This window comes from Pseudopodoces humilis, chromosome 28 (genome assembly GCF_049639895.1).
Source record: "Pseudopodoces humilis isolate 2021_Gansu_Grassland_sample_001 chromosome 28, ASM4963989v1, whole genome shotgun sequence".
NCBI lineage: Eukaryota > Metazoa > Chordata > Aves > Passeriformes > Paridae > Pseudopodoces > Pseudopodoces humilis.
The window spans coordinates 2,912,814-2,939,762 of NC_142227.1; the positions used below are offsets into that span (position 1 = coordinate 2,912,814).

General features: G+C 61.9%; 2 protein-coding genes across 7 annotated transcripts; one reads left to right on the plus strand and one right to left on the minus strand.

Moving 5' to 3' along the window:
- The first annotated feature begins 392 nt into the window (after nucleotides 1-392).
- Nucleotides 393-12,064, plus strand: LOC102101424 (transducin-like enhancer protein 1). Of its 2 annotated transcripts, none has more exons than XM_088067659.1 (21): nucleotides 393-477; nucleotides 844-964; nucleotides 1,494-1,642; nucleotides 2,284-2,347; nucleotides 2,801-2,845; nucleotides 6,244-6,306; nucleotides 6,405-6,479; nucleotides 7,021-7,216; nucleotides 7,644-7,666; nucleotides 7,835-7,939; nucleotides 8,084-8,128; nucleotides 8,389-8,544; nucleotides 8,813-8,939; nucleotides 9,026-9,210; nucleotides 9,283-9,359; nucleotides 9,632-9,881; nucleotides 10,076-10,323; nucleotides 10,544-10,691; nucleotides 10,772-10,922; nucleotides 11,253-11,329; nucleotides 11,503-12,064. In XM_088067659.1, the coding sequence occupies exons 2-21, from the start codon at nucleotides 941-943 to the stop codon at nucleotides 11,608-11,610; spliced, it is 2,316 nt and encodes a 771-aa protein (XP_087923785.1). In that variant the 5' UTR covers nucleotides 393-477; nucleotides 844-940; the 3' UTR covers nucleotides 11,611-12,064. The 2 variants fall into 2 exon arrangements, with proteins under 2 accessions (XP_087923785.1, XP_087923784.1); XM_088067658.1 differs by having other exon boundaries at nucleotides 11,529-12,064.
- A 624-nt stretch (nucleotides 12,065-12,688) lies between these two features.
- TLE2 (TLE family member 2, transcriptional corepressor) lies at nucleotides 12,689-26,745 on the minus strand. 5 transcript variants are annotated; one of them, XR_015774625.1, is made up of 20 exons: nucleotides 26,621-26,745; nucleotides 26,439-26,536; nucleotides 25,934-25,997; nucleotides 24,733-24,777; nucleotides 22,945-23,007; nucleotides 22,661-22,735; nucleotides 21,978-22,170; nucleotides 19,954-19,970; nucleotides 18,816-18,908; nucleotides 18,491-18,535; nucleotides 17,261-17,401; nucleotides 16,070-16,211; nucleotides 15,511-15,668; nucleotides 15,102-15,178; nucleotides 14,428-14,677; nucleotides 13,986-14,233; nucleotides 13,741-13,884; nucleotides 13,510-13,660; nucleotides 13,303-13,379; nucleotides 12,689-13,220 (listed from the first exon to the last, which is right to left on the minus strand). XR_015774625.1 is itself a non-coding variant. In XM_088067623.1 (20 exons), exons 1-20 carry the CDS (start codon nucleotides 26,642-26,644, stop codon nucleotides 13,113-13,115), a joined length of 2,214 nt encoding a protein of 737 aa, XP_087923749.1. In that variant the 5' UTR covers nucleotides 26,645-26,745; the 3' UTR covers nucleotides 12,689-13,112. The 5 variants fall into 5 exon arrangements, 4 of the variants coding, with proteins under 4 accessions (XP_087923749.1, XP_087923748.1, XP_014115388.2 ...); XM_088067623.1 differs by having other exon boundaries at nucleotides 13,741-13,888; nucleotides 21,978-22,167; XM_088067622.1 differs by having other exon boundaries at nucleotides 13,506-13,660.
- Nucleotides 26,746-26,949: the final 204 nt, after the last annotated feature.

The following is a 26,949-nucleotide window of genomic DNA, read 5'->3' on the forward strand; positions in this document are numbered from 1 at the left end:
CGTCTCTGTCCCCTCCGGTGCCCCAGCCCCGCAAGGGTTAAACCGCGGCACCGCCCCCTCGTTCGCCGCTCGGCCTCCTTTGATTGACACCCCGCGCGCCGGCCGGGCCCGGGCTGACCAATGGGAAAGAAGCTCCTCGCGCCCCACGTGGGGGCGGTCGCCCTGGGCGCGCTCCCATTGGCTGGCGGCGGGGGCGATTGCCCGCACGGGCCAGGCCCCACGTGGAGCTGGCGCTCGCGCTCGTTCATTGATCGCGCTCCGCAGAGCGGCGGCCGCGCGGGCGGGGCGGGGCGGGGCGGGGCGGGGCGGGGGCTCGGCCCGGCTCGGCTGCACTCGGCTGGACTCGGCTCGGCCCGGCCCAGCCCGGCTCGGCCCGGCCCGGTTCGGCTCTACCGGGCTCGGCTCGGCCCGGCCCGGCCCGCCCCGCCGCAGGGGCGCGCGCCTGGGGCCGGGGCCGGGTCTGGGGCCCGCAGCGCGGTGAGCCCCGTCCTGTTCCGTCCCGTCCCGTCCCGGCGGTCCGGTCCGGTTCGGTTCGGCTCGGTGCCCGCCGGCCGGGGTCCAGCCCCGCGGGGGGCGGGGTCGGCGGCGGGCCCGGTCCCGCCCCGGGCCCGACCCGGGGGCGGGCGCGGGCGGGGCCTTTGTCTGCGCGGCGCGGGGGGCCGGGGCTGGGCGGGTCCGCGGAGCCCGGAGGGAGCCCCGGGGCCCCCGGTGCCCGCGGGAACGGCGGGCGCGCGGCGCGGGGGGGCTGCGGGCGGGGCCGGGGCTCCGGGGCTCCGCTGCGGCTCCCGAAGGGCCCCGCGCCCCCGGGCAGCTCCGGGCGGTGACCCCCGGGTTCTTCTCCAGGGCCTGATCCGGAGCTGGGAGCAGTTTCCAGGCCCCGTCCCGAGCCTGCCACGGAGCCCTTGCGGCCGGAGGGTCCCGGGCCTGTCCGGTGCCGAGGATGTTCCCGCAGAACCGGCCCCCGGTGAGCCCGCTCGTCCCCTCGCAGCTGAGCCACCTCGGCCCTCGCAGGGCCTGCGCCCCCAAAGCCCGGCTCCCCGCTCGGTGCTGACGGACAGCTGAGCGCTGTTACCGTGTGTGATGCTCGGGAGCGATGCTGTGCCTCTTCCCAAAGCGGTGCTGAGCCCCAGCGCTGCGGCTCTGGGCTTTGTGCGGTGCCGGGAGCGGGATTCACCGGGGTGTGATGGTGGGACGGTGATGGGCAGGCAGGGAGCTCAGCTGTGTGGTGGTGGGGTGAGGACAGGTCTGTGCCATGCCCAGTGCCACCCGTGGTCATTAATCCTTTCTGGCTCAGTGGCCAAACTGATGCTGACAAGGCCTTTGGTGCCTGTTTGTGACCAGTTTCCTCTCCAGTAGCTCCCTGTGCAACCTCCTGCATGTGCTGCTCTCCCAGATGTGCCTGTAGCCTCTTCCCCGGGTGCAGGAACCCCCAGGGGGATGTGCCAGCCTTGTTGGGCAGCAGCAGTGACCCTGGAGGTCCCATCTCTGCCTAGGCCCATCTCCAGGCACCCTCTGCTGCCTCGGGAGCCACTGTTGCTGCCAGCGCCATCCCCAGCACCCCCCAGTCCCTCAAGCTGACTTACCCAGAGACCTTGGATCGCATCAAGGAGGAATTCCAGTTCCTGCAGAACCAATACCACAGGTGAGAAGCTTCCAGAGTTCACATGCCAGCATGTGAGCTGGGCAGTTCACTGGTGCTGGCCAACAGCAGGCTCCTCTGGGCGCCGGGCAGCACCGTGCGGTGTGGCTGCTGGACCGGTCCCTCCAGAGGATGGCTGTGCCAAGCATCGCCTCAGTAGCTGGAAATTCCTCTGTTTGAGGGGGAAACTCACCTCCAGGAGGAGGTGCTGGCTTCCAGCACCCAGCTCCTGGGCTGAGCCAGAGCCATCACTTAGACCTGGAGTGATCCGTGAGGCTGCTGTCCAGGATCACCTCCCCTTCCCCACACTGCGCAGGGCAGAGCAAGGTTTGAAATGCAGCTAAGCTTTGCAGCTCACTCCATTTGGGAAGCAGATGCTGGGGAGGGGGTTAAAAGTCCATGCAAATTGCTCCCTGATGCCCAGATCCCTTTACCATCCATCTCCTCTTTATCAGCCCCTTCCCGCCCTCTTTCAGGTGGTTTTCTTGGTTTGTGCTGGGAGATGGGATTGAAGCTGAGAGGAGGCTGAAGTGTGTGGTACGCTGGGAGGGCTCATGCTCTGTCCAGCCAGGGACATCCTGCCACTGGGAGGACTAAGGGGGGGTTGCTCTTTCTCCTTCTCTCTCTCCTCTTTATTTTTACAGCTTGAAGTTAGAATGTGAAAAGCTGGCAACAGAAAAAACAGAAATCCAGCGTCATTATGTCATGGTTAGTGAACTCCACCTGAAAGGAGAAGGGTGGTGTGGGATCTCCTCTGAACCATCAAAGGACATGCAGGGATGCTTTGCCTTCCCCTTGCTTTTGGGTTGTGTGGCCAGGCCCTGAGATCTGGTTCCTGTGTCTGGTTTTCCCCCAGAAAGAGCTGTGGTGTTGGAGCAGGAATTTCTGCTGCAGCTTGTGGTGGCAAATCTGTTCCTGTGTGGGTTGTCCCTATTCCTGTAGGAGTCCTGGGAGGACTGTGTCCCTCCTGTGGGCTGCAGCCATGTACCAGAGAAACCTCTGGTCCTGGGAGAGGAGCTGGGGACCGTGCTGTCCCCATGGCCTGGCTGCACCGTGGCTGTGGCCAGGCTGACCTGGTGTGCCAGCACCACAGAGGGCTTTCTGCTTGTGAGATCCCCTGGTCTCCAGAGCCGTGCTGATGCTGCCTTCTCTCCCTCACAGTACTACGAGATGTCCTATGGCCTGAACATCGAGATGCACAAACAGGTGGGTCGGGGTGGGCTGGGAGCTCTCCCACCTCCTTAGTCCCAGCTCCCTGGCCCAGCTTTGCCATCTGGGCTCTTAAGGGCTGTCCCCACAGATAAGATGGGAAGTTGCTCCCTGCTGTAGCCCAGAAAGCCCAGTACTTGTGGGGGATGTATCCCTTCCCTGTGCTTTGTGTTGCTCTGTGCCATGGCCTTGGCTGCCTCCTTAGCTCTCCCCACACGTCTGTGCTCTGGTTTTGGGTTCAGGGTGCCCTGCCTGGACTGTGACACTCCTGTTGTGTCAGGCAGAGAGTGGTGCTGGAGGAATTGTGCTCGTGTGGCTGCTCACACCGGCTGGGAGTGGTCACAGGGTGACTGCTGTGGAGGAGACTGGCTTCTTCCTCGGGGCAAGGTGGGCTGCAGGGTCACAGCAGGTTGATGGGCTCTGCCTTGACACCTTGCAGTGTCTGCTGCCCACTGGCCCAGGGGCCAGGGCTGAGGAGCATTCTGAGGAGAAAGAAGGGTTTTGGGGTATGGGTGCAGGGTGGGCTCTCGGGGGGCTCAGGGCTGCTCATCCTCCCTCGCTGCTTCCCCATCCCTCCCTCCCTTCCTCAACTCCCTCCCTTCCTCCCCTGTGCCGAGCTCCGGGTCACCAGCTGCTCTGAGACAGAAGGTTTCTTCTCATCTATTTTTAAAGAGGCTGCGGAGGAGCCTGGCGAGGCGTGCTGCCGCCGCCTTCCCGCCCGCCCCGCGCCCGCCGACGCCAACTGTTGCGTGGGAGCCTGCTCGGGTGGGCACTGTGGCCGTTCTGGCCCCTGGCCCCAGCACAGGGCAGGTTCTCAGCCACTCCTGCCAGCTCTGTGCCCGCTGGGAGGGTGTTCTGCCACTCTGGGCTGCCCTCCTTGCTGCCATCCCTGCTGAGGCTGAGGTGTGAAGCTGCCCTTGTGAGGGACGATGCCAAGGGTCTGCCCGGCGCGGAGCCTTTCGCTGGAAGGCTGCGAGCTCCTCTCTTCTGGCTGCTGGTTCTCTCCCAGCCCTCTCAGGCTCGTGTTTTCTGCCAGCCCCAGGTGCTGCTGGCCGCCGGCCAGTGAGCTGTCGGCACTTTTAACAAGGGCCCGTAAGTCTGCTCTGACAGCCAGCGGCCATTGTGTGAGGAACGAGGAACGGGAACTGCCGGAGCAGGAGCCGCGGGTTATCGCTGCCCTGGGAGGATTTGGGTCGCTGTCTCTCCCTCCTCCTTTTCCCCCGAATCCTGCGCTGCTCAGGGCACCGGCAGGTCCTGAGCCCTCCTGGCTGCCCCGGAGCTCCCAAGGCAGTGGTCACCCCATGGTTATGGATGGAGGCTGGGTAGTGCCAGCCAGGTGTGGTGTGGCCTCTGTCCTCGCTGTGTCCCGTGTCCCCCTGCCTGGCTGGCACCAGCGAGGGCCAAGGCGTGGGGTTTTGCTCTGGGTTTGTTTGGAGAGAAATGGGGCTGAGGGCTGGCTGTGGTGGTGCAGCTCTCCAGGCAGCCTCAGGCTTGGCAGGAAAGGATCAAGACAGGAACAAGCAGGAGACGTTAATTTTTTTATTGTTGCTTTGTTTTTGGCATGGAAGGGGCCTGCAGCTTTCTATAAAACCACCTCCCCGAATCTGCCTGGCCTTGGACTTGCTCACAGCGAGCCAGAGGGGAGGCGACGGTGCTGGTGGCTGGGGGGGCTGCAAACAGCGTGATCATTTTTCATGCTGAGAGCGTTAAAGTGCCAGTAAATTGCACATTAACGAGTGCGAGTGAATTGGAGGCAGCTCTCCCCAAGGAGCTGCTGCCCATCAGTGCATTAGGGAAGAGAATCCATCACTGCTGGCCCCGGGAGACAGCTAAATCCTTCCCAGAACTGCTGGCTGCCAAATCTCCTTGCTCCCCCCTCTTCCTTTCTTTTCTTTCTCTTTTTTTCCTCCCTCAGAAGGGGAAGTGAGGGCAGGTGCCAGATTGTTTCTGTGCTCTGGGGCTGGCAGGAGCAGGTCGGCAGCTGCTCTGGAGGGCAGCATGGAGTGTCCCTGGGTCAGTGTCCCCACAGCAGCCGGGCAGTGCTGTGGCCCCTCACCCTGGCACTTCAGCACCTGCACCAGCTGGGCGTGGGAGATGTGCCCAAGGTCCTGGCAGGGACATCCAGGGCTCACCTCTGTCCCAGGGGCCCTTCAGCCTTTGGTCTCCTCTGAGGGTTGATAAGGGGGGTCTGGGTTCAACCCCTTCCTCTCAGCCCTGTGCTGGCTCCCCACCAGGGTGGACAGGGAGCTCCTTGGGGTTTGGGACAGCATCTTACCTGGACTCCTGTGCCCAGGACATCCCCTGCCCATCCAAGAACAGAGGGATCCCTCCCCCACATGGGTTTAGGGAGAGCTGCTGATCTCTGTCCCCTCTCTGGTGCTGGGGATGAGTCCCCAGCTCTGCATGGGCACCTCCACTACTGCCTCAAGCAGTGTCTGCTCTCTTGGCCATCAGCAGGAGCAGGAGCTGTCCCCACTGCCTCTGGGGCTTCTTGCCAGGGTTGTGTCTGTGGGGCCGGGGATGGCTGAATGTTTGTGCTCTCCTCTCGCCCGAGCTGCGCAGGGTGGGGCCGGTGGGGACCCTGAAAGGTGGCAGGGGGGTGCCATGGGAACAGGGGGTCCTGGAAGGTGTCAGGGGTGCCATGGGAACAGGGGGTCCTGGAAGGTGTCAGGGGTGCCATGGGAACAGGGGGTCCTGGAAGGTGTCAGGGGTGCCATGGGAACAGGGGGTCCTGGAAGGTGGCAGGGGGTGCCATGGGAACAGGGGGTCCTGGAAGGTGTCAGGGGTGCCATGGGAACAGGGGGTCCTGGAAGGTGTCAGGGGTGCCATGGGAACAGGGGGTCCTGGAAGGTGGCAGGGGTGCCATGGGAACGTGGCACGGCACAGCACGACGCTGCTCTCCCTCCCCGCGCTTTGCGCTCTTGATTGCCAGTGGCACTCGAGTGTTGCAGAAAAACAGCAGCTGGAAGGAGAGCACCTCTCCAGGGCTTCCTGTGGGCTAGGAGGGTGGCAAGTGGTGGGCGTGGAGCCGGCAGGAGGCTGCGTGGAGAGCAGGGGGAGCCTGCAGGGGCTGCGGGCTTGCTTGGGGGTGGCATGGGCTGGGGGTGCTTCATGTCCCTGTCAGGGAGGAGCTGGAAGCTGTCCCAGGGCTCTCAGGGTGGGGATGGAGGATGCTGGGTTTTGGAAGGGGTGTTGTTAGGAACAGGAATTGTGCCCACAGGGTGTTTGTGCTCCGTAGTGCTGAGCAGCAGCCCTTTGGGCTGAGTGTCAGTACCTGAGGCTGCCCGGGCTGAGCACCCACGGTGAGGGGGCTCTCCTGGCAGCATCGGGACCCCTCAGTGTGGGGTGGGCTCTGCCCCCTGCCCTGACGGGTTCTGTCTCTCTTCCCCTGCCAGACGGAGATCGCCAAGCGGCTCAACGTGATCTGTGCCCAGCTCATCCCGTTCCTGTCTCAGGAGGTGGGTGAGCCCTCGGGCCCCAGCCAGTTGTGCAGAGCTCCTTTGGGGCCCAGGGGAAGAAGCGAGCCCGCCCAAGCCCCACTCTTCTCTCCCCACAGCACCAGCAGCAGGTGGTCCAGGCTGTGGAGCGAGCGAAGCAGGTGACTATGACCGACCTGAACGCGGCCATCGGGGTACGTCAACCCTCTGCCCGCTGCTTCCTGCCGCTCCAGGGCCAGGGCTGAGGGGCTCTGCCAGGATGGCACCTCCCGGGCTCCTGCCATCCCTGGGCTGAGCTCCCTCCTGCCCCTGGCTGCAGCCCCAGCCCCTCGTGCCATCTCCCACTCGTGGCTGAATCGAGGGGAGGACAGGGGCAAACCAGGCTGGTTTGGGGGCAGCCAGCAGGACTCGGGGTGCAGGAGATGCAGCTGGGGGCGGTGGCTGGCACGTGTCACTGTGTCCTGGCGTCCTGTGGCTGGGGTGGAGGAGGGTCACCACCATCCCCACTCAATTATTGCCTGGAGACTGCAGCAGGTCTCCCATCCAGCCTAGGGTGGCAGGGGTCGGTGGGAGGGACGTGGTGTCCCCCAGAACATTACTGGGGGCACCCTGGGTGCGTGCCCTGCCCCTCCACACCCAGGCCCCGTTGCTGACTGACCCAGGGCTGCCTCTTGCCCCTCACTTGTCCAGCAGCTGTCCTGGCACAGCCCTTTGACTCTGCTCTCTCCTCTCCAGCACCAGCTCCAGACCCAGCACCTCTCGCACCACGCTCCCCCCATCCCGCTGACCCCCCACCCCTCTGGAATGCAGCCCACTGGCCTCGCTGGCATCAGCAGTGCCTCAGGGCTGCTGGCACTCTCGGGGGCACTGGGGGCCCAGGCCCAGCTCCTCGCCAAGGAGGACCGAGGAGTCCATGACACGGAGCCCAGGGGTGAGTGGGGAGCACCTGGATCTGGGAGCAGGTGGTGCTGAGCCCTGGGGCTCCCTCTGCTCCCCATGCCCTTCTTACCTGGACACTTCCCTGGGGTGGGGGCCACTTGTCCATGCCTCAGGGCTGCCATCTGGGCTGGAGGGGCAGGGAGGGGGCTTGTAGCTGCAAGGGCTTTGGGTGGGGAACCTCCTCCACTGACCAGCACCCTCATGGGAGGGTGGTGAGGTGGGCTGGTGGGGGGGGTCATCCCTGAGGGGGGATTAGGACCACCCTGCTGCTGTTGTGCTGGTCTGGCCCTGCTCTGAACACCCCAGCACCCGTGGGTGAAGTGGGTGACTTTGCTGGGGGGCTCTTGGCGGTCACACAGCCCCACAGCATGTCCCCCTTTCCCTCCTCCTTCTCCTGCTGCTCCTCTGCGTTGCCACAGCGACAGACCGAGACCCTGGCCCCGTAAGTGCCTTTTCCTTCTCTTCCACCATTCTGTGGCGGCACCAGCTGCGGTCAGGACGCTGGGCTGGGGCCCTCCATGCTCCTGGAGTCAGCCCTGCCTTGGTGCTGCCTGTCCCAGGAGCTGGGCAGAGCATCCCCAGCCACTGACACCACTTCCCTTCATCCCAGAGCTCCCTGGCACTGTCAAACGGGGAGCGCGCACGAGCCATCGCCGAGTACCTGAGCAGCAGCAAGAAGAGGAAGGTGGAGGAGAAGGACTTTGTTACAGACTATGTGAGCCCAGGGCTGGGGTGCTTGGGGTGACCCCATCCTCTCCTGTGGGGTGATGAATGGAGCTGCCTGTGCCTCTGGCACAGCTCCAGGCAGGAGTGGGGGCAGCTGCAGCCCCTCTGGCTCCAACTGTGCTCCACGTTTCAGGGCAGCGATGCAGACAAAAGTGAAGACAACTTGGTGGTGGATGAGGTCAGTGTGCTGGGACACTGGGAGGGGTCTGGGGTCGGTGTGTGCTGTCCGTCCCCGAGGGTGGGGCGAACAGGCTGCTCCAGGCAGAGGTGGGCATCACAGGGAGGTGCCAGTGGGAGTTGTGCTCCCTGACCCTCGCCAGCAGCAGCAATGAGCCTCAGGATCAAGGCTGGCCCTTGCTTGAGCCACCAGCTCCCCATGACCTGGGACATCCCTGCTCTCCTGCCTGCTCTCCCTGCTGATTTCCCTTCCCTCCCCAGGACCCCTCTTCCCCGCACAGCGTCCACTCCTACTCATCCCGGGAGAACGGGGTGGAGAAGGTCCCGCTGGGCAGGAAGGAGGCCGTGCCCCTCAGTCCGACCTCCATGGCCTCCTCCAGCAGCACGTCCCCATCTCGGAGCAAGGATGCGCCCACGGTACGTGTGACTCGCCTGGGGCCTGTGCTTGTGTCCTTGTGGCCTGGGCTTGGCTGACAGAACAGCCAGACATGAGTCCCCTGCCTCCAAACCCACGGGGCAAAGTGCTGGAGGGACAGGGAGGGGCTCTCCATTAGATCTCAGCTCTAATCCTGTCCCACAGACCCTTTAGCACTGTCTGGGCTGGGCTGTCATTGATGGGGAGCTAACAGGGACCCTCTGGCAGGGCTGTGGTGCAGTTGCCAGCTCCCCATTCTGTTCCTGGCAGGTGGAGAAGGCAGGGACACCCAGCCTGAAGTCCAGCACCCCCACATCCCAGGGTGACACCCTCCCAGGCTCCAGCAGTGCCCAGCAGTTCCGCCCCGCCGCCGCCAAGGTCCCCGTGGACCCCCTGGGTGAGCTTGGCCCCGCTGGGGCCTGGGTGGGTCTCCAAACTCTGTCTCCAGGGCCCCATCCCTTCACTCTGCCTCTCCCCCACCAGCCCTGGGCCTGAGGAATCCTCTGGGAGTGCAGAGCCCCTACTCAGCCGCCTTCGGCTTGGCCCACCCTGCAGTCAATGGGGACGTGGCCGGGACTGGTGCCTACGCCGGCCTCCACCTCATGTCCCCGCAGCTCAACGGGGCTGCGGCCGCCGTGGGAGCCGGCGGCTACGGGCGCCCACCCCTGGTGAGTGACCTTGTCCCCGTGGGGCCCTGGGGCCATGGAGTGTGAGCCTCTCTCACCCGCTGTCCCCTCCAGGTGGGCTACGACCCGCACCCCCACATGCGCGTCCCAGGGCTGGTGACCGGCATGCAAGTGGGGACCTCGGGGAAGCCGTAAGTGGGGCCGGGCTGGGGCAGGGGATGGGGTGGCTCGTGGGGCTGAAACTGGGCTGTGTGGACAAGCTGGAGGCAGCAGGAATGGGGAGCAGAGCCGGGGGAGAAACCCAGGCTGTGGTTGTTGTGTGCCCAGCTGGCATCATTGGGTGTGTTCTACTCGTGGCTCTGACTCCAAACCGTGCTGCCTGTGTCAGACCCGCTGGGACCCCCGCGATTCTGCCGTCCACGCAGGATTCTGCTCTGGTTCTCACTGCTCTGCTCCCTTCCAGTGCCTACTCCTTCCACGTCAGCGCTGACGGGCAGATGCAGCCGGTGCCTTTCCCCCCCGACGCCCTCATCGGCTCCGGCATCCCCCGGCACGCGCGGCAGCTGCACACCCTGAGCCACGGCGAGGTGGTCTGTGCCGTCACCATCAGCAACTCCACACGACACGTCTACACCGGGGGCAAGGGCTGTGTCAAGGTGTGGGACGTGGGGCAGCCGGGCACCAAGACGGCCGTGGCTCAGCTGGACTGCCTGGTGAGGAGGAGGAGGAGGAGGAGGAGAAAAGCCTTTGGGGTGGGGCTGGGAAGGGAAATGTGCCCCTGTTCTGGTGGAGGGGACAGAGGGGCCTTTCACATCTGCAGTGAGAGAAGGAGATGTGTCTCCTGCAAGCCCCTGTGTGCTCATCATCTCCTTCTTGCCTTGCCCTGTTGCCTGGGACCCCCGTTCAGAACCGTGACAACTACATCCGTTCCTGCAAGCTGCTCCCCGACGGCCGCAGCCTGATCGTGGGGGGGGAGGCCAGCACCCTGTCCATCTGGGACCTGGCAGCCCCCACACCCCGCATCAAGGCTGAGCTCACCTCCTCTGCCCCCGCCTGCTACGCCCTGGCCATCAGCCCTGATGCCAAAGTCTGCTTCTCCTGCTGCAGCGACGGCAACATCGTGGTGTGGGACCTGCAGAACCAGACACTGGTCAGGTGAGTCTGGAGCAGGGGGGAGCTTGGGCAGGACTGGTGGGGACTCCTCGGGCCAGGGACCTCTCAGTCCCCTGCAGCATGTCCCTGCCCCTCCCTGTGTCTAACCCTGGCCATGGGACAGTGCCTGTCCTTGCAGCTCCTCACTGCCCACACTCCGTGCTGCAGGTGCTGGCTGCCCTGATAGCTGTGCCCTCCCTCTCTCCATCCCCCTCTTTCCCAGGCAGTTTCAAGGCCACACAGATGGTGCCAGCTGCATTGACATCTCCAACGATGGCACCAAGCTCTGGACAGGGGGGCTGGACAACACCGTGCGCTGCTGGGACCTGCGGGAGGGGCGGCAGCTGCAGCAGCACGACTTCAGCTCCCAGGTAGGGCTGGGGCCCTGTGGCAGCACCTGGGGCCAGGTGGCACCTGCTGGGCCACGGCGTGAGCCTGTCTGTCCCCTCAGATCTTCTCCCTGGGCTACTGCCCGATGGGAGAGTGGCTGGCGGTGGGGATGGAGAGCAGCAACGTGGAGATCCTGCACGTCACCAAACCCGACAAGTACCAGCTGCACCTCCACGAGAGCTGTGTCCTCTCTCTCAAATTCGCCTCCTGCGGTAGGCATGCCTCTTCTGGCCCCCTCTTGCTCTGGAGCCTCATGGATGCCACCTCTCCTTCTGTCCGTGTGTCTGTCACAGGGCTCATTGCACTGTGGTCAAGCATTTGTTCTGGTAGCCAGCCCTGTGGATGATAGTCAGAGAAGGGATATCCATTCCTCTTGGAGAAGTGCTGGCTGCTGGAGCCAAACTCCCCTTTGTGTTCCCTTGGCTCGTGCTTGGCAGAGATGTGGCTCTCTCTGTGTGTTTCACAGCCTGGGCAGGACCTGCTGCTGGGATGCAGCTGCTGGGTCTGGTTTGGTGACACGAGGCTGCTTTGTCCCTCCGCAGGGAAGTGGTTTGTGAGCACAGGGAAGGACAACCTGCTCAACGCCTGGCGGACGCCCTACGGAGCCAGCATCTTCCAGGTGAGCAGCCAGCAGCACTGGGGGCTGCCACGAGCTGCCCAGCACAACCCAGCTCTAATGATGTGTCAGCAATAACCAACCCCATCAACTCAACCCTGCAGCCTCCCCGGGAGGAGTCGGGGTTGGGACCTTGCTCTGGGGCTGTTTCTTGTGCTTACCCCTGTTCTCTCCAGTCAAAGGAAACCTCCTCCGTCCTCAGCTGCGACATCTCCACGGACGACCAGTTCATCGTCACCGGCTCAGGGGACAAGAAAGCGACAGTTTACGAGATCATTTACTGAGCCCGAGAGGTGCCAACTGCGGGACAGGCAGGTGTCCACGTGGATGGACAGGTGGACTCTACCTGCCCTGCTGCTGACTTCCCAAAGAACGTGCAGCCAGTGGCTGCGGCATCCCAGCTGGAGGAGAGCGGAGAGGGGTGGAGGTGACCCTGGGGCTGCGGCCAGGCATGGTGCAGGCTGCTGCTCGGGGTGGATTTCCTGGGGACTTTCTCCTTGTTTTGTTCTTTGTGGGTTTCTTTCTAAATCTAGACTGTGGGAGTTGGAGAAGCGGGGGGAGGTCTGGCATTGTTAGGGGTTTTGTTTGGGTGCTTTTTTTTATTTTTGTTTTTAACTTTTTTTTGTGGGGTTTTTATTTGTTTTAAGGCTCTGGGTCTGCCAGGGTGGATGGGCTCTGGCCCCACTTCCCTCTGTGCCTCCCAGGGTGTATTTAATAATAAAAACAAACAAAAAGGCAGCTGTGCCTTGTCCTGGGCAGTACCCTCGATGCTCCATGGGGGTGGGATGGAACCAGGTGAGAAGGGGTGAGACCATGGCAGGACCTTTGTCCCTTTTAGTCACAACTTGCTGCTCCTTTCCCGTGCTGAGGTGGGTCTGGGGCAGCTCCTCCGTGGGCAGAGCCCACCCCTGGCCCTGGTGGGCACAGAGTGCGGGGTGGCCGCGGCTCCGCGGTGCCGCCGGTGGAGCCTCGGGCTCGGCAGGGCGCAGGGGAGAGAGGCCGGCGCTGGAGGAAGCGGTTTTTGAAGGAAATGAGATGTGAGCACTCGGCGCTTGCCTTATCGGTCTGGCCGCCCGCCAGCACTGCCGTGGGCAAGCAGAGCTGCTCCCAAGAGCCGTGGGGCTGGCTGCAGTGTGGCAGCTGCTCTGGGCTCCTGCCCCCAGCCACAGCTCACCACAGGCACCAGAGAGCGGTGCTGGAGGTGGGACTGCCATGGCAGGCGAGCAGCCACGCTTCTGCCGCCCTGGGAGCGTCCTCCTGGCCAAAAGCAGTCCCCCAGGACACCCTTCAGAGAGAGCCCAGCCCTTGGGACAGCTGGCAGCAGTGGCTGGCAAAAGACCCTGCCCAGAACTAGCCCAGCCCTTCTTTTGTTCATTTTTATTAGTAAGGGATTGAAAACATAGTTAAATACATTTCTTTACTGATAATTTACAGCTGTTTCTGCAGCAGAAAATGGGTGCCATTAAATCAGTAGCAGTAATTCAGGAGACACACACTCTCAGGCTTTGTCTAGCTCCCTGTGCAGCCGGCCTGAGGGACAGACAGTGCCCAGGCTGTCCAGCCCAGCCCTTGTCCAGCCTCAGGAGATGCCAGGCTACACACCCAGCCCTCCAGCCTCACGCAGGAGAATGGGGCTGGGGCCTTTGTTTGGAGTCTGAAAGCAGTGGAGGAGGAAGAAAAGTAGAGCTGCAGGAGGGCAGGTCCAACACTGGAGGCCTCTGTGAACCTTGGTGGCTTTGGGCAAGGTGTGCCCCCGTTCCTGATGGAGCAGGGATGGGGACAGGAGTCAGTAAACCACCTCATAGACTGTGGCCTTCTTATCACCAGAGCCCGTAACGATGAACTTGTCATTGACAGAGATGTCACAGCTCAGGACTGACGAGGACTCCTTACACTGTGAGTGAGAGGGCAGGAGATGAGAGCAGGGCTGGTGCCTGGAGCCAGCATCATCCCCCTGCAGAAATCCCTCAGCCCACCTGGAAGATGCTGGCTCCATAGGGCGCCCGCCAGGCGTTGAGCAGGTTGTCCTTCCCCGTGCTCACAAACCACTTCCCTGGGACAGGAGACAAAGTGGCTGTCAACATCTGGGACTGCATTCAGGAGAGCTGAGCATGGGGGAATGAACCAAAGGGATAAATCTGAGGCTATCCACAGCCCAAGCAGAAAAAATGGCCCTTGCCTACCGCAGGAGGCGAATTTGAGAGAGAGGACACAGCTCTCGTGGAGGTGCAGCTGGTACTTGTCGGGTTTGGTGACATGCAGGATCTCCACGTTGCTGCTCTCCATCCCCACCGCCAGCCACTCTCCCATTGGGCAGTAGCCCAGGGAGAAGATCTGAGGGGACAGACAGGCTCACGCCGTGGCCCAGCAGGTGCCACCTGGCCCCAGGTGCTGCCACAGGGCCCCAGCCCTACCTGGGAGCTGAAGTCGTGCTGCTGCAGCTGCCGCCCCTCCCGCAGGTCCCAGCAGCGCACGGTGTTGTCCAGCCCCCCTGTCCAGAGCTTGGTGCCATAGTTAGAGATGTCAATGCAGCTGGCACCGTCCGTGTGGCCTTGAAACTGCCTGGGAAAGAGGGGGATGGAGAGAGGGAGGGCACAACTATCAGGGCAGCCAGCTCCTGGAGAGCCAGCATCTCTCCCTGTGCCTGCCGCACACTCACCTCACCATAGTCTGGTTCTGCAGGTCCCACACCACGATGTTGCCGTCGCTGCAGCAGGAGAAGCAGACTTTGGCATCAGGGCTGATGGCCAGGGCGTAGCAGGCGGGGGCAGAGGAGGTGAGCTCAGCCTTGATGCGGGGTGTGGGGGCTGCCAGGTCCCAGATGGACAGGGTGCTGGCCTCCCCCCCCACGATCAGGCTGCGGCCGTCGGGGAGCAGCTTGCAGGAACGGATGTAGTTGTCACGGTTCTGAACGGGGGTCCCAGGCAACAGGGCAAGGCAAGAAGGAGATGATGAGCACACAGGGGCTTGCAGGAGACACATCTCCTTCTCTCACTGCAGATGTGAAAGGCCCCTCTGTCCCCTCCACCAGAACAGGGGCACATTTCCCTTCCCAGCCCCACCCCAAAGGCTTTTCTCCTCCTCCTCCTCCTCCTCCTCACCAGGCAGTCCAGCTGAGCCACGGCCGTCTTGGTGCCCGGCTGCCCCACGTCCCACACCTTGACACAGCCCTTGCCCCCGGTGTAGACGTGTCGTGTGGAGTTGCTGATGGTGACGGCACAGACCACCTCGCCGTGGCTCAGGGTGTGCAGCTGCCGCGCGTGCCGGGGGATGCCGGAGCCGATGAGGGCGTCGGGGGGGAAAGGCACCGGCTGCATCTGCCCGTCAGCGCTGACGTGGAAGGAGTAGGCACTGGAAGGGAGCAGAGCAGTGAGAACCAGAGCAGAATCCTGCGTGGACGGCAGAATCGCGGGGGTCCCAGCGGGTCCGACACAGGCAGCACGGTTTGGAGTCAGGACATGGAAGGAGTAGGCACTAAAAGGGAGCTGAACAACCCCTGTGTGATGCCCGAGGGCAGGAGGTGACCTCTGTGTTAGCCACGCTCAAGCCAAGGTGGAAGGTGCCCGTTGTGCTCTGGCTAATGAGCGGTTTAATTAGCCAGCTCCTTTTGACCGCCAGCTGCCAGGAATGAAATTGCCGTGCTGGACTCGGGATTGGAGCGGCTCCCCCTCAGCCCTGCCCTGCCCTGGGTGAGCCCTTGGCAGGGAGATGTTCCCAGCAGCTGGCTCAGCCCCTCGTCCCCTCCCTCCCTGCAGCCCCATGTGCAGCCACTTACGGCTTCCCTCCAGGGATGGTGGAGAGCGAAGAGGAGAGGGCAGAAGCCCTCAGGTGAGGGTGTGACTCAAACGCCACCTGCACAAAGCAAAGGGCACATGAGGAGCAGAGCAGAGGACACCAAAGCTGGGCTCAGGCCTTTCCCTGCACACCCTGGACCAGGCCAGCCTGGCTCTAAGCAAGCTCCCTGTGTCCTCACAGCAGTGACAGGGGCCAGAATGGGTTCCCCCAGACACTGTTACACCAGTGGAACCAGCAGAGGCTTCTCTGAGCGTGCTGCAGCCTCCAGCAGCCTCACAACCCAGCCACCTCTGGAAGGGAGCCCTTCCTACGGCCGCACCCCCCAGCTCAAGCCCCAGACGTTTGCCCAGGGACAGGCAGCACACCCAGCCTCTCCCTCGGTGACTTACCATGGGGGAGCGGCCGTAGAGCACCGCGCTGCTGACCTGGGGTGAGAGGTGGATGCCCATGTAGAGGCCGGGGGCCGGGAGCTCCCCGCTGAGGGCGGCGTGGGGCATCCCCAGGGAGGACGTGTAGGGGCTGGAGGAGCTCAGGGGGCTGCGGAGAGCTGCACGAGGAGAGACCCGCGTCTTGGCCCTGGCCCACGGGCGCGAGCGAGCGTCACCCGGGGGACAGAGGCACCTGGTGACTGCACAGCCACCCCCTCCAGCCCCACAGCCAAGCCCTGAAGCACCCAGCTTCATCAGCCCCACGGAAATGGCAACTCGTCAGAGACAAGCAGAGTAAACCCTCGCCTTACCCCGACCACCACCCTGGGCAGCTCCGAGCCCACCAGGCAGTCAGGCATGTGGCAATGGCAGAGGTGCTGCTGTCAGCCGTGGTTCATAAGTCTGATTTTATGGAGCCCTGCCAGCTCTGCTGGTGGCAGACAGGGTCCTGCCTCCCTCCATCCCTGCCCCACGGCGCTGTCACAGCAGAGCAGGCCCCGTGCTGGCCCCGGACACTCACTGACGGTGTCGGTGCTGGGGGCCTTGGCCGGGGGTGGCCGGAGCGGGACAGCCGAGCTGGGCCCGGGGCCAGGCGTGAGCGAGTCACGGGGTGGCGAGGAAGAGGAGGGCTTGGAGGTGGGAGCACTGGCCACAGAGTCGGTCTGTGCAGCAGAGGAAAGAAAAGCAGCTTCAGCAGTGGGGCCAGCCCTCCCCAGCACCACAGCTGGGCCAGCAGCCTCCGCACCCTGCAGGGTGGAAGGAGCTCCTGAATGGAGCTGGGCAGGGACTGGCCATCCAGAGCCTGATCCCATCTCCTCTCCTTTGCACGTCCCCACTCTGCCCACAGGTGAAAATACCCCACACAAGCTTTGGGTCACCCCAAACTGCCCCAACCTTGCAGTGCCCACCAGCACAGACACATCTGCTGCTCCCCCAAGCAAAACTCCTGCTGCATGGGGGGAGCTCCCCCATCCCCAGCCTGAGACCAGGAGGATGCCTGGCATGAACCGGCCTCTCCGATCCCCACAGCTATTTCATTCCTCGCCTCTCCTATTTCTTCTGCTTTTTCTGTCTGGGGATTTTGTCGACACCAGCAAAGGAGAAAAAAAAAAAAAAAAAAAAAAAAAAAAAAGGAAAAAAAAAATTAATAACAGAGAAAAGCTACGTGCTGTGCTGGCAGATTGCTCAGGGCGCTTTGTCTGCTCTAATCCGATTGTGCCGGGGAGCTGCTGCTCGCTGCCGCCCGCAGCCCCCAGCTGGCTCCTGACCCCAGATGGGGGGACGTATCACTTGGTCCCTGCGGTGGCTGGGAGGCCAAGGAGTGGCAGAAACGTCCCTTCCCCCTTCCCACATGCTGATGTTTCAATCTAAGCACTGGACTGGTGCTTGGCAAGGAAGGAGGAGGGAAAAAAAACAACCAGAAAAAAAAGAAAAAAAAAAAAAGAAAAAGAAGGAAAAATCAATTGCTATGAGCAGCTCTGGGGAATCCTGCAGGCAGGCAGGTGGAGAACACTGCAGAGCCTGTCCTCTGCTCAGCAGCACTTACCCTACCCCAAGGGCACAGACCTCTGCCCCAGGGTGGGGGAGCGGCAGTGGGTACAAGCCACCCGCATTTCTGTGCCCCTTTGGCGCTGCAGCAGACTGGCCAGAGAGAGAAAATCAGGGCTGTGCTCTGGTCCCACATCCCACCCCCAGCCCAGGGGCTCCTTACCGGGTTCTGCTCCTTGGGCTGGAGGGGTGCAGCGCTCCCGCTGGAGCCGATGGACGCGGGGCTCTCGGGCAGCTCCCGGCGCGGTGCAGCCGGGCAGGGGCCGGGCGAGTGGCCAGGGCTGCCGGCCTCCGAGGGAGGGTCCTGGGGGGACAACAGCTCTGTGGGAAGCAGGAACCCCTCTGTGTAGGAGGGCAGGCATGGCAGGGACCTTGGGGAGCCAACCCAGGGCCACCATCGGTCCCCTCGGCCCAAATGAGGAGCATCCGCTCAGAGGGCTCCGTTCTGCTCCCCTGGATGAGAAACGGCCTCGATTTTTCTCTTTGAACAAAATGAGAGGTGACAGCAGGTTCAGAGGACACTGGTGGCCATGGCTGCCTTCACGAGGGAATGGGGATCAGCACACATGAGGAGCTGAGACAAGGCTGCCATTTCAGAGGCAAGGCCACCCCTCAGCTCTTGCACTCCTATAACCACTCAACCAGGTCTGTGACTTTTTATCACCACAATGAGTAGCTTTCATAAGTGTCATTTTCTGCAGAAATTCCTGCTGATCTTCCTTTCAGGGCTTGTATTTTCTAATGAAAGTGGCACAAGTAAAAAAGACCTCATGTCTTTCTCTTCCCTTTGTCTTCTAGGAAAGGAACAAGTATGTCCCCAAAAACATCTTCACCAAGAATAGTGGTGGCTGGGATCGAGCTCTGTCACGTGTGCCTCAGTCAGGAAAGGCTGTACCAGAAGCACGTGGCAGTTCCAGCACAAGATTCAGTGAATTCCCTGCACTGAGTTAAAATTGAGGCTGCTTGAGGGCCAGGCAGGGCAGGACATGGGCTCGGGGCCTGGGCTGGCAGGGCCAGGGTGTGCCGTGAGGCTCCTGCCACCTCCTCCCACAGGAGCTGCCAGCAGCAAGCCCAGCTCCATGGAGCTCTCATCCCAGCTTATCAGCCTCCCCATATGGGATGCTGCAGCAGAGGGGCTGAAAGGGGATTGTGAAGCAGAGCCAAGCCTGTGGCTGGCAAAGCTGAGCTGGCACAGCCTTCCCAGAGCAGTGGGAGTGGAATCAGTCTTGGCTGGCACAACGCACTGGAGTGGGGCTGGCACGTGTCCTGGCTGGCCACTGCTGCCCAGCAGCAATGAGCTGGAGCCTGAAGAACCCCAAAGCTGGGGAATCAGAGTCCTAAAACAAACAACTTCAGCTTGAGCAGGATACCTTGCCAGGCTGGAAGGGCTTACCTCGTCCACCACCAGGTTGTAGTCACTCTTGTCCCCATCGCTGTCCTGCAAGGAGGGAGAAATCCAGAAAGGCTCAGTCAAGACAGGGAAATGCTGGACCAGGCTCTGTGTTCTGCCCCAGGACCCCAGACAGCAGAGGGACCCATGTTCTCCTGTACCCATGGACCAACACCAACCATGTCCTGCTGGCAGCGACCCACACCTCGGGCTGAGGGGGCTCCCAGGGGCTGCTCATTTGGTTTGTTCTTGCTCACAGGACACCAACCCCATCCAGCAGGGCAGGCACAGGGCTCCCCAGCCCAGCCCCAGCCCTTGGTGCACTCACAGAATGCCCAGGCAGCTCCTTCTCCTCCCGCTTGCGCTTCAGCCCCGTCCGCTCCTCGTCCTGCAGGCTCTCGGGAGGGGAAGAAGAAATGCTCTGAGGCAGAGAGGGAGAGGAAGGTGTGTGAGCCACTGTGACGGCAGCCAGCCAGCCCTCACCTCCCAGTGGAGCCAAGCCCTGCTCCACAACCACCTCCATCCTGGCAAAGCATCTCCCTGGCTGGTGGGAGGGACCCCAAAACCCAGAGCCGAGTGAGGAACATCCCCAGCACCACCAGAGAGAGATCCACCCCTGCAGAGACAACGAGCCAGGGTGGAGCAGAAAATCCCCACTGCTTTTGAGGTGTTTACTTCACCTCAACCCTGCTATGAGGGCTGGGGAGCAGAATGGGGCCAAGCAGGAAGAAGAGCTCTGCTCCCCGGGTGCTGCTGGCAGTGCAGGGGTGTCACACAAATCCCCTGGTGTCCCCACACCCGTGCTGCAGCAGCCACACAGCGATGGATGGAGATGTCCCGTGCCAGGGCTCCCTGCAGCTGATTGCTCCCAGCAGCGTCACATCAGCAGCTCTGGCACAGACCCAGGGAGCAGAAAGGGCCATCCCTGTCCCCAGGCCATCTCTGCAGGAGGTGCCTGGGCAGTCCTGGCACCACAGACACCTCCTCTGCTCCCTCCTCTCCCACCTTGCAAGCCCAAGATCAATGCCCACGGTTACCCAACGGAGATTATTAACCCTTCCTTCCCCTGCTTGTAGCATGGATTCTGCAGAGCTACTGGGGAGCCTGGGAAAGGAGTCACAGCTCTGGGACTGGGGGATGCTAAAAGGGAGGGGGCAGCCAAGGACTGCAGAGGGGCTGAGAGCTCTGAGACCTGTTCAGAATGATTCCTAAACTGGAAACTCCTTGAAAAGGACAGAGCTGGTTATTTTGGGAGCAGCCCTTGATCTTTAGCTCCTTGCATCAGCAAAGACTGAATTGAGGTGGCCCAGAACCTTCAGTTACAAAACCCTGATGCAAACACAGCCCACCCAGGCCAGCAAAGCTCACCCAGCAGCCCCATCCCTTCCCAGGAGCCAGTGCCCAGCTTGGAGCACACTGGAGATGCCACCAGGGCCAGCTGAGGCCACTTGCCTGTCACAACTTACCCGGCTTGGGGTGTGTTCTGGAACCAGGCAGCAGCAGGGAGAGCATCCCAGTTCCATGTCAGAGCAGAGGGGAGGACAGGAAGAGGTTGTGCCCCACATACCCAGGCAGGAAGGAGAGAGGGGCACAGCAGGGCAAGGCAGGAAACAGCAGGACACAGGTTTAGAAAACAATCAAACAAACAAATCACACCTGATTTCCCACTTTGCCCACCTGAGGTGTGGATTCTCTGCTGTCTAATGGGAGGTCAGCACCTTGGTGTTCCTCAGGGAAGCAGGGGAATCTCTATCCACCCACCTCCGTCCAATAAATGATCCCAGCTTTGGAATCTCTTCCCTAGACATGACAACAGGTCCAAAGCCACCAGGAGGGGATGAGCTGTTCGGCCAGCTGAGATCCCCTGAATCACACCCATCCTATTTCCTTAGGAAGCCATGCCTAGAAGCCCTGCTTGGAAACTCTGAGGCTTTTATACATGCACAGCAAAGCAGCTCCACTTCCCCGAGCCCGGGGAAGAAGTGCCAAGCATTTACTGCAAATCCAAGCACAGGGTTTTGGGCTGGGGTTCAGCAACCTTCCCTGGCTGATTTGTGCTCCTAAAGATCCACCAGCACTTGGAGAGAACGAGTCCAGGTCCCTGCTGGCAAAAAGAGGCTGGCAGGGATGGGAAGCTGAGGGATTCTTGCAGGCGCTGCTCCAAGGCCGTGGTCTGGAGTGGGACCAGATGCCTGCCATCAGCCCTGCACCCCTGGCTCAGCTTGACTCACACCAGCTCTGGCTAACTGTGGCAGAGCACAGAGAATTAACCCCAGACAGATGGAGCATTTCAACCTTTTTTTTTTTTTTTTTTTCCCTTTAAAAATAAGGAATGGCCCTCACCACAGCCAGACACCCAGGCTGAGAGAAGTTCTGGCTGGAAGCACGGGCTGCCCGGGCTCTGAGGGTTAAGCAGGCTCAGCACAGCCCAGCCTGCTTTTATTCTCTCTCTGGACTTTGTTTTCCTCCTTTGTGGAAGCCATCCTTAAAGAAACACGGACAGGATTTGAACTGCAGACAGCTGTGTGTGCAGGGGGGGCAGAGCTGCCACCGACAGTCTCCTGCTGCTCTTTTCACCACCTCGAAATCTTACAAGCCAAACCAGACCACGAGAACCTGCAGCAAACCCCACCCCGTGCCCGGCTTTGCTGCTGCTCTTGGGTCCTGACCCAAGTGCATTTCAGTCAGCACCTTCCCCAGGGGAGTCTGCAGGGAAACATCACTCCTGCTAAATTTGGCTGCCTGTTTCTAGCCCACAGCGCTGGCCAGAGCCTCTCTCCTTGTCCCAGCCTCCTCTCAGCACAACCACTCGATGCCTGTGCTCTGAAAAGGTGATTTGAGCCCAGAGCAGCTTCTTTGTGCAGCCCTTCAGCAGCAACAGGCCACGAGCAAAGCTGGGCAGCGTCACTAATTTGGCCCAGGCCTGCCAGTAGCATTCAGAGCACTGATTTAATAATGATTAAATATTGATGATGTTTGTAAGGCACTCGGTGATCCTGACAGGAGGAGGCACCCATATGGACTAGGAATTAGTGTAATTTACACGGCACAACACACTCAATGAGGCTCTGCTTTCTAAATTCCTTGCCCCAGGCCTGTGGCTGTCACAGTTTCTACCAGTATTTTCCCTAAAAGTCTCATCTTTAAATATCAGATCTTTACTTGGTGTTAAACGTGGTATAAAAAGAGAGGATTTCTTTGTGGTGGTCTCATGGAGGGGGGACCCTGGAAACACCCAGGGGAGCAGGGAGACCTGTGTGTGTGCACAAACACTTGCCCAGAGCCGGGGCTGCACACACAGCATCACTGCAGAGCAGCAGCTCCCGGGTCAGAATCAGAGCCAGCCTCCTGGGGCTGCAGGCATTTCATGAGCTGGATTTGCCATCCCCAGGGATGCAGGAGCCTCAGGAAAGAGGCAGAGGATCCCTGTGCGCTGCACTGACACAGCCAGCCTTTAGAGGGTTAACCCAGCTGTGCTTCTTCCCCTTACCTCTGTTCTCCCCATCCTGGGCCACTCTGTCCTCCTTGGTGGCCAGCTGAGCCTGTGCCATCAGTGCCCCCGAGAGGGCCAGGAGCCCCGCGGTGCCGCTGGCCACACTCAGGCTAGAGGGCTGCATGCTGGAGGGGTGGGGTGTCAGCGGGAGGGGGGATGCGTGGTGGGAGAGGTGCTGAAGCTGCTGCTGCTGAAAGAGAAAGAGCAAATGGCCCTGGATGTGGAGGAGGCAGCCGCAGCCATGCCCGGCCCTCCCCTCCCCGCGGGCTGCGATGCGAAGCGCGATGGGATGAGACGAGGAGGGGCCGGCGGAGCTGTGGGGGCTGCACAGGCTGGGTCACACCCCCTGCCCCTTCCCCGGGCTCTGAGGCTTCAGCAGGCTCAGCACAGCCTCTTCTATTCTCTCTCTCTGCACTTTGTTTTTCTCCTATGCCCCCTCCACCCGCAAGTTCCTCCCTGCTGCAGACAGGACCCCAAACACACGGCACAGCCCAGGCCATGGCTCTGCCCTGCTCAGGGGGCATCCCAAAGGGCACCCACATCTTCAGGACACCGTGGCAAATCCCTTCACCACAACGGGTGCATCAAAACAGTCAAAACCCCGACTTTCCCCATCGCTGCAGGGCCCGAACCCCCAGGCAGGAAGGAGTCTTTGCCCGCAGCCAGGCAGCACAGCTCACCCCGACGATGCTGTTGAGCTCCCCCATGGTCACCTGCTTGGCCCGTTCCACTGCCTGCAGGACCTGCTGCTGGTGCTGGGGAGGAAGAGCAGGGGGGTGGTCACACCGTGCTCCTGGCTGGAAGGAGCACTTGGCTCCACGCTGCACAGCCCCTTCTCCCAGCCCTCCAGCCCAGCCAGGAAGGTTTTCTTCCCCAAAACCTCCCGTTGTTCAGGCTGGACTTTGATTCGCCCCTTCCCAAGAAGCCAGAGCGATCTGATGCACACCCCCTACCTCCTCCTTACCTCCTGCGTCAGGAAGGGAATAATCTGGGCACAAATGGCACTCAGTCTCTTGACAATCTCTGCCTGAAAGAGGAAGCAGGTATCAGCAGGTATCAGCAGAGATGGAGGGCTCCGAGCCCCATCCTGTCCCCCTCCTGCAGCCAAGCATCCTGCAAACAAACACTCAGCCTTGGCGGAGGAGTTCAACCCTCCCACCCACGCCCTCTTGGCGGAAATTCTCCTGCTGCCTCTGCATCCCTGCTGGGATTTCCCGAGCTGCTGCCAAGGGAGGGCTCTGCCCAGGGCTGCTGGACCCCCTTAGGCTGCCAGGCACATGGGAGGGAACCCACGGCTAAATCCCTCCGTGGCCCCAGGCCAAGGCAAGCTCCAAGCTGTCAGTCCTTTCGCAGCCCAGCTGGCTTTGCTCAGCCCAAACCCATCCCGGCTTTGCGGGCTGCCGTGGCCAGCGGGCAGGGATGGAGGGGAGCCGAGCCACAGGCACTGGCAGCGGGCCCTGCCTGTGCCTTCCCTTCCCAAACATCCAGCTCAAAGCAGGGCAGACCAAGCAGGATTGCACAGATTCAGCTCTCTTGGCATCGCACCAGCAAATCCCGCAAGGCTCTGCTGGTTGTACCCGCCCTGACCCGGAGCAAGGGCTCCGTTCCCATCCCCATCGAGCCCTGAGCTCCCCCTGCTCCTTCAGAGGCACCCCCAGACCTGCCCCTGCCCACAAGGGAATGCAGAAAACCCGGTGCATCCTCTGAGGAGAGGCTCTGTGGTTGCAGACAAACCCACAAGCGTTCCCACCAGGGCAAGCGGCGCTTCCGAGGAAAGGGGCTGAGCCTTCCAGCCCAGCCTCTCCAGGAGAAAACCCACATCTCCTGGGGAAAACTGGATTCCCCCCCTGCTGTAAATCCACCCCGGGACTGGCTGCTCGGAAGGGTTTTATCAGCTCAGGTTTCTGACAATCCCCACCGGTGTTGCGGAGGTCAAACCAGGCTCGGAGCCAAGGGAGAACAAAGGGAACATTTCCCAGCTGTGCCCCACACCCACCAGCACCCTGTGCTCACCTGCAGATCCCAGCTGCTCCCTCAGCCACTGCCACCATGCCCACAGAGCCAGAGACCCCCCTCTCCTGCCCGGGCTCCCACTTCTCAACCACTTGGCCATCACCCCGTGGGCAGTCCCTGGCCCCACCGGGCTTGGGCCACCCCTGGCTCCCAGCCCCACTGGATTTTGGAGCATGAAAGGGTGGCAGGAATGTGCTCGTGGTCTCCACCACGCTCCCTGCTAACAAAAGGAGCAAACTCGGAGGGGCTGAGCCAGCTGGAGGGATATGGCAGTTGACTTGCCACTTTGTCAGGCATTGGTCCAAACTAATTTCCCTGGCAGAGAGCCCATGATGACTAGATTGATAAATCTGAAGAAGGAAAGCAAATTAACGCTGGAACAAAAGGGGAACCAGGGAAGGGTGAAAACACTCCTCTGGCTTTGGGAAAGGAAAAGGGGATTAAGAAAAAAAGAAAAGAAAGACAATCCATTTGCCTCTGGGCTCTAGCTCCTGCTGTTTCCTCCATATCCCTCCTTCAAGTGGGGCCCCAGGGAAGCACTGCAGGGAGGCACCAGGGCTCACAGCAGGGCTCTGAGCAGCTCCTCTTTGGGATGGGGAACTCAATAACACATCCTGACAACTGCTGGATCCCTTTGCAAGCTACACGGGCTCAAGGGAGATCATTTTCCAACGAAGTCTCCAACCTCAACCTCTTCCTCACCCTCCCCTGCTGCTGGCCTGGCCCCCACTGCACTTACCTGCTTGTGCATTTCAATGTTCAGGCCGTAGGACATCTCGTAGTACTGAGAGGAAAACCACAACACAGCCTGGTTAGGAGCTATCCAGAGCAACTGGCCCAGCCCCAGCCTGGGGTTTGGCTGGCTCCAGCCCACGAGGAATGGCTGGGATGCTGTGCCAGGAGCCTGGGACAAGGTAGGGAGCAGTTAACACCTGCAGTTTCTGCACTGGTTTATGCCAGGGCAAGCCAGTCCTGCTGCCCCCCAGATCCTGGCCTGGCCTGTGCCACCCCACTTGGAACCTGTTTTCACACCCTGGCACATCTGCCCACCCACTCAGCCTGTGCAGAGCAAAGAAGACAACAGGTTACACCCTTCAGCAGCCACCAGTGACTCTGCCAGGGGTGCTGACCCCAATCCCTCACACCTGGGGAGAAGAGGGGACCAGAGGAGCTGCTTTCCTCCAGCAAAGCCTATTCCAAAGGCAGCAATCCACTTCTGGAAATCCCTGAGCCTCCAGAATGTGGGGAGGGATCCCAGCTGATGGGTGAGAGGAACATGCCCTGCAATATCAACACCCCAGCCTCACAGACAGGGCTGTATTCACCCCTGGGATGGGGCTTGCCCAAGTTCACATCTTTTTGCCTCTTGGATGCAAAATGGGTTCCCCTTTCCCCAGAGGGGCCAGTAAGGTCAGATGCTGAAGGAGAAGGAACTGCTCTGTTGCCTCTGTCCTCTTTCCTTCCTCCCAGTAGCTCCCCTGCTCCTGGCTGGTGCCCAGCTCAGTCTGCCCTGGGGCCTGTTAACCCCTCATTGGCAACACTGGAGGGCTCCTGCTCTGCTCCTTCCCCTTCCACCCAAACCACGAGCCTTGGAGAATCAGTTCTTAAATACCCACCCCTTGGGAGACAGAGACAGAGGAGTGGGGAGCTCTCTTACAAGGCCAGATAGGAAAAGGTAAAAAAAAACAACAAACCAAAACAACACTCCCCCCAAAAAAAGAGACAAAACCTATGGCAGGATTCCCAGGCTCAAGCAGCGCTGAGCAGCGAGACAGCAGCAAAAGAGCTGAAATGGTGATTAACTCTTTCCTCCCTGACATCTCCCCAGCGCCAAGGTCAGCACTGGGCAGGGCAGGCTGAGGGGAGCCCCGGCACCCAGACATGTCTGAGAGGGGACAGCCCTTCAGGGGAGCCAGGGGGACGCGGTAGGGTCAGCTCACCATGACATAATGTCTCTGCATCTCCGTCTTCTCGCTCACCAGCTTCTCGCATTCCAGCTTCAGGCTGCAAAGGGGAGCCAGGGCTTCCTCTCAGGGACCTGCAGCTCCTGCCCCATCCCGCCCGTCCCCATCCCTGGGACCGGGGCAAGCCCAGCACGGCTCCCGCGGGCTCACGGGGCTGCAAGGCTGTCACACACCCACCCTGGGGCACCTGCACCCCACGGCTGTACTGGGCACACACCTGTAGCACCCACCCAGAGCTCTGTCCCCTCGCTGTCCCTACACCCCGCTCAGCCAGAGAAAACGCGGCTGATCTTCCCCTCGGAACCCCCGCTCAAGACCTGGCGCCCCAACTGAGGGTTTCCTCAGCCCAAACCCCTCTCTCCTTCCCCGGGTACCTTCTCTCCACCTCCTCCTTCCCCACTTTCCCCCCTGCTCCAGCCTCCCTTGTCCCATCACAGCTCTGCCCCGGGCGCACCCTCCGCCCCCGGCCCGCTGACCGCACCTGTGGTACTGCGCCTGCAGGAACTGGAATTCCTCCTTGATGCGGTCGCAGATTTCCAGCACCGAGAACTTGAAGGGCTGCCCGGGCTGGAGCGGGGGCTGAGGAGAGACAGCCCGGCTGGAGGCTGCGGTTCGCTCCCGCGGCCCGGCCCGGCTCGGCCCCGCCGCCCCCGCGGCACTTACCGGGTGCCGTCCCTGCGGGAACATCCTGAGCGCCCGGGCTCCCGGCCCGGCCCCGCCGCTCCCCGGGCGCTGCTGCCCGCCCCTCCCGCGGGGGCTGCGCCCGCGGGGGCCCGGGGGTGCCTCGCCTGGGCGGGGACCCCGGGTCTGGCCGAGCGGCTCCGCCGGGGCGCGGGCGGCGGTCCCGGGGTCTCCGCTGGCCCCCGGCGGGGCCGGGGCGGGGCTGGGGCGGCCCCGGTGCGGGGGAGCGGCCGCCCGGCCCCGCGCGCCCCGGCCGCCCGCGCCCGCTTTAAGGAGGCGCCTTCCCGCGGGGCTCGGGACAACGCGAGCGC

Excerpts from the sequence above, each read along its gene's own strand:
- TLE2 (XM_088067622.1), bottom strand. The coding sequence starts at position 26,644 with ATGTTCCCGCAGGGACGGCACCCG. Across the intron at positions 24,778-25,933 it reads TGCAGAGACATTATGTCATG|TACTACGAGATGTCCTACGG; the intron begins GTGAGCTGACCC and ends TTTTCCTCTCAG. Across the intron at positions 15,179-15,510 it reads TCTACGGCCGCTCCCCCATG|GTGGCGTTTGAGTCACACCC; the intron begins GTAAGTCACCGA and ends TGCTTTGTGCAG.
- LOC102101424 (XM_088067658.1), top strand. The coding sequence starts at position 941 with ATGTTCCCGCAGAACCGGCCCCCG. Across the intron at positions 8,940-9,025 it reads GGTCCCCGTGGACCCCCTGG|CCCTGGGCCTGAGGAATCCT; the intron begins GTGAGCTTGGCC and ends CTCCCCCACCAG. Across the intron at positions 9,360-9,631 it reads GTGGGGACCTCGGGGAAGCC|TGCCTACTCCTTCCACGTCA; the intron begins GTAAGTGGGGCC and ends GCTCCCTTCCAG.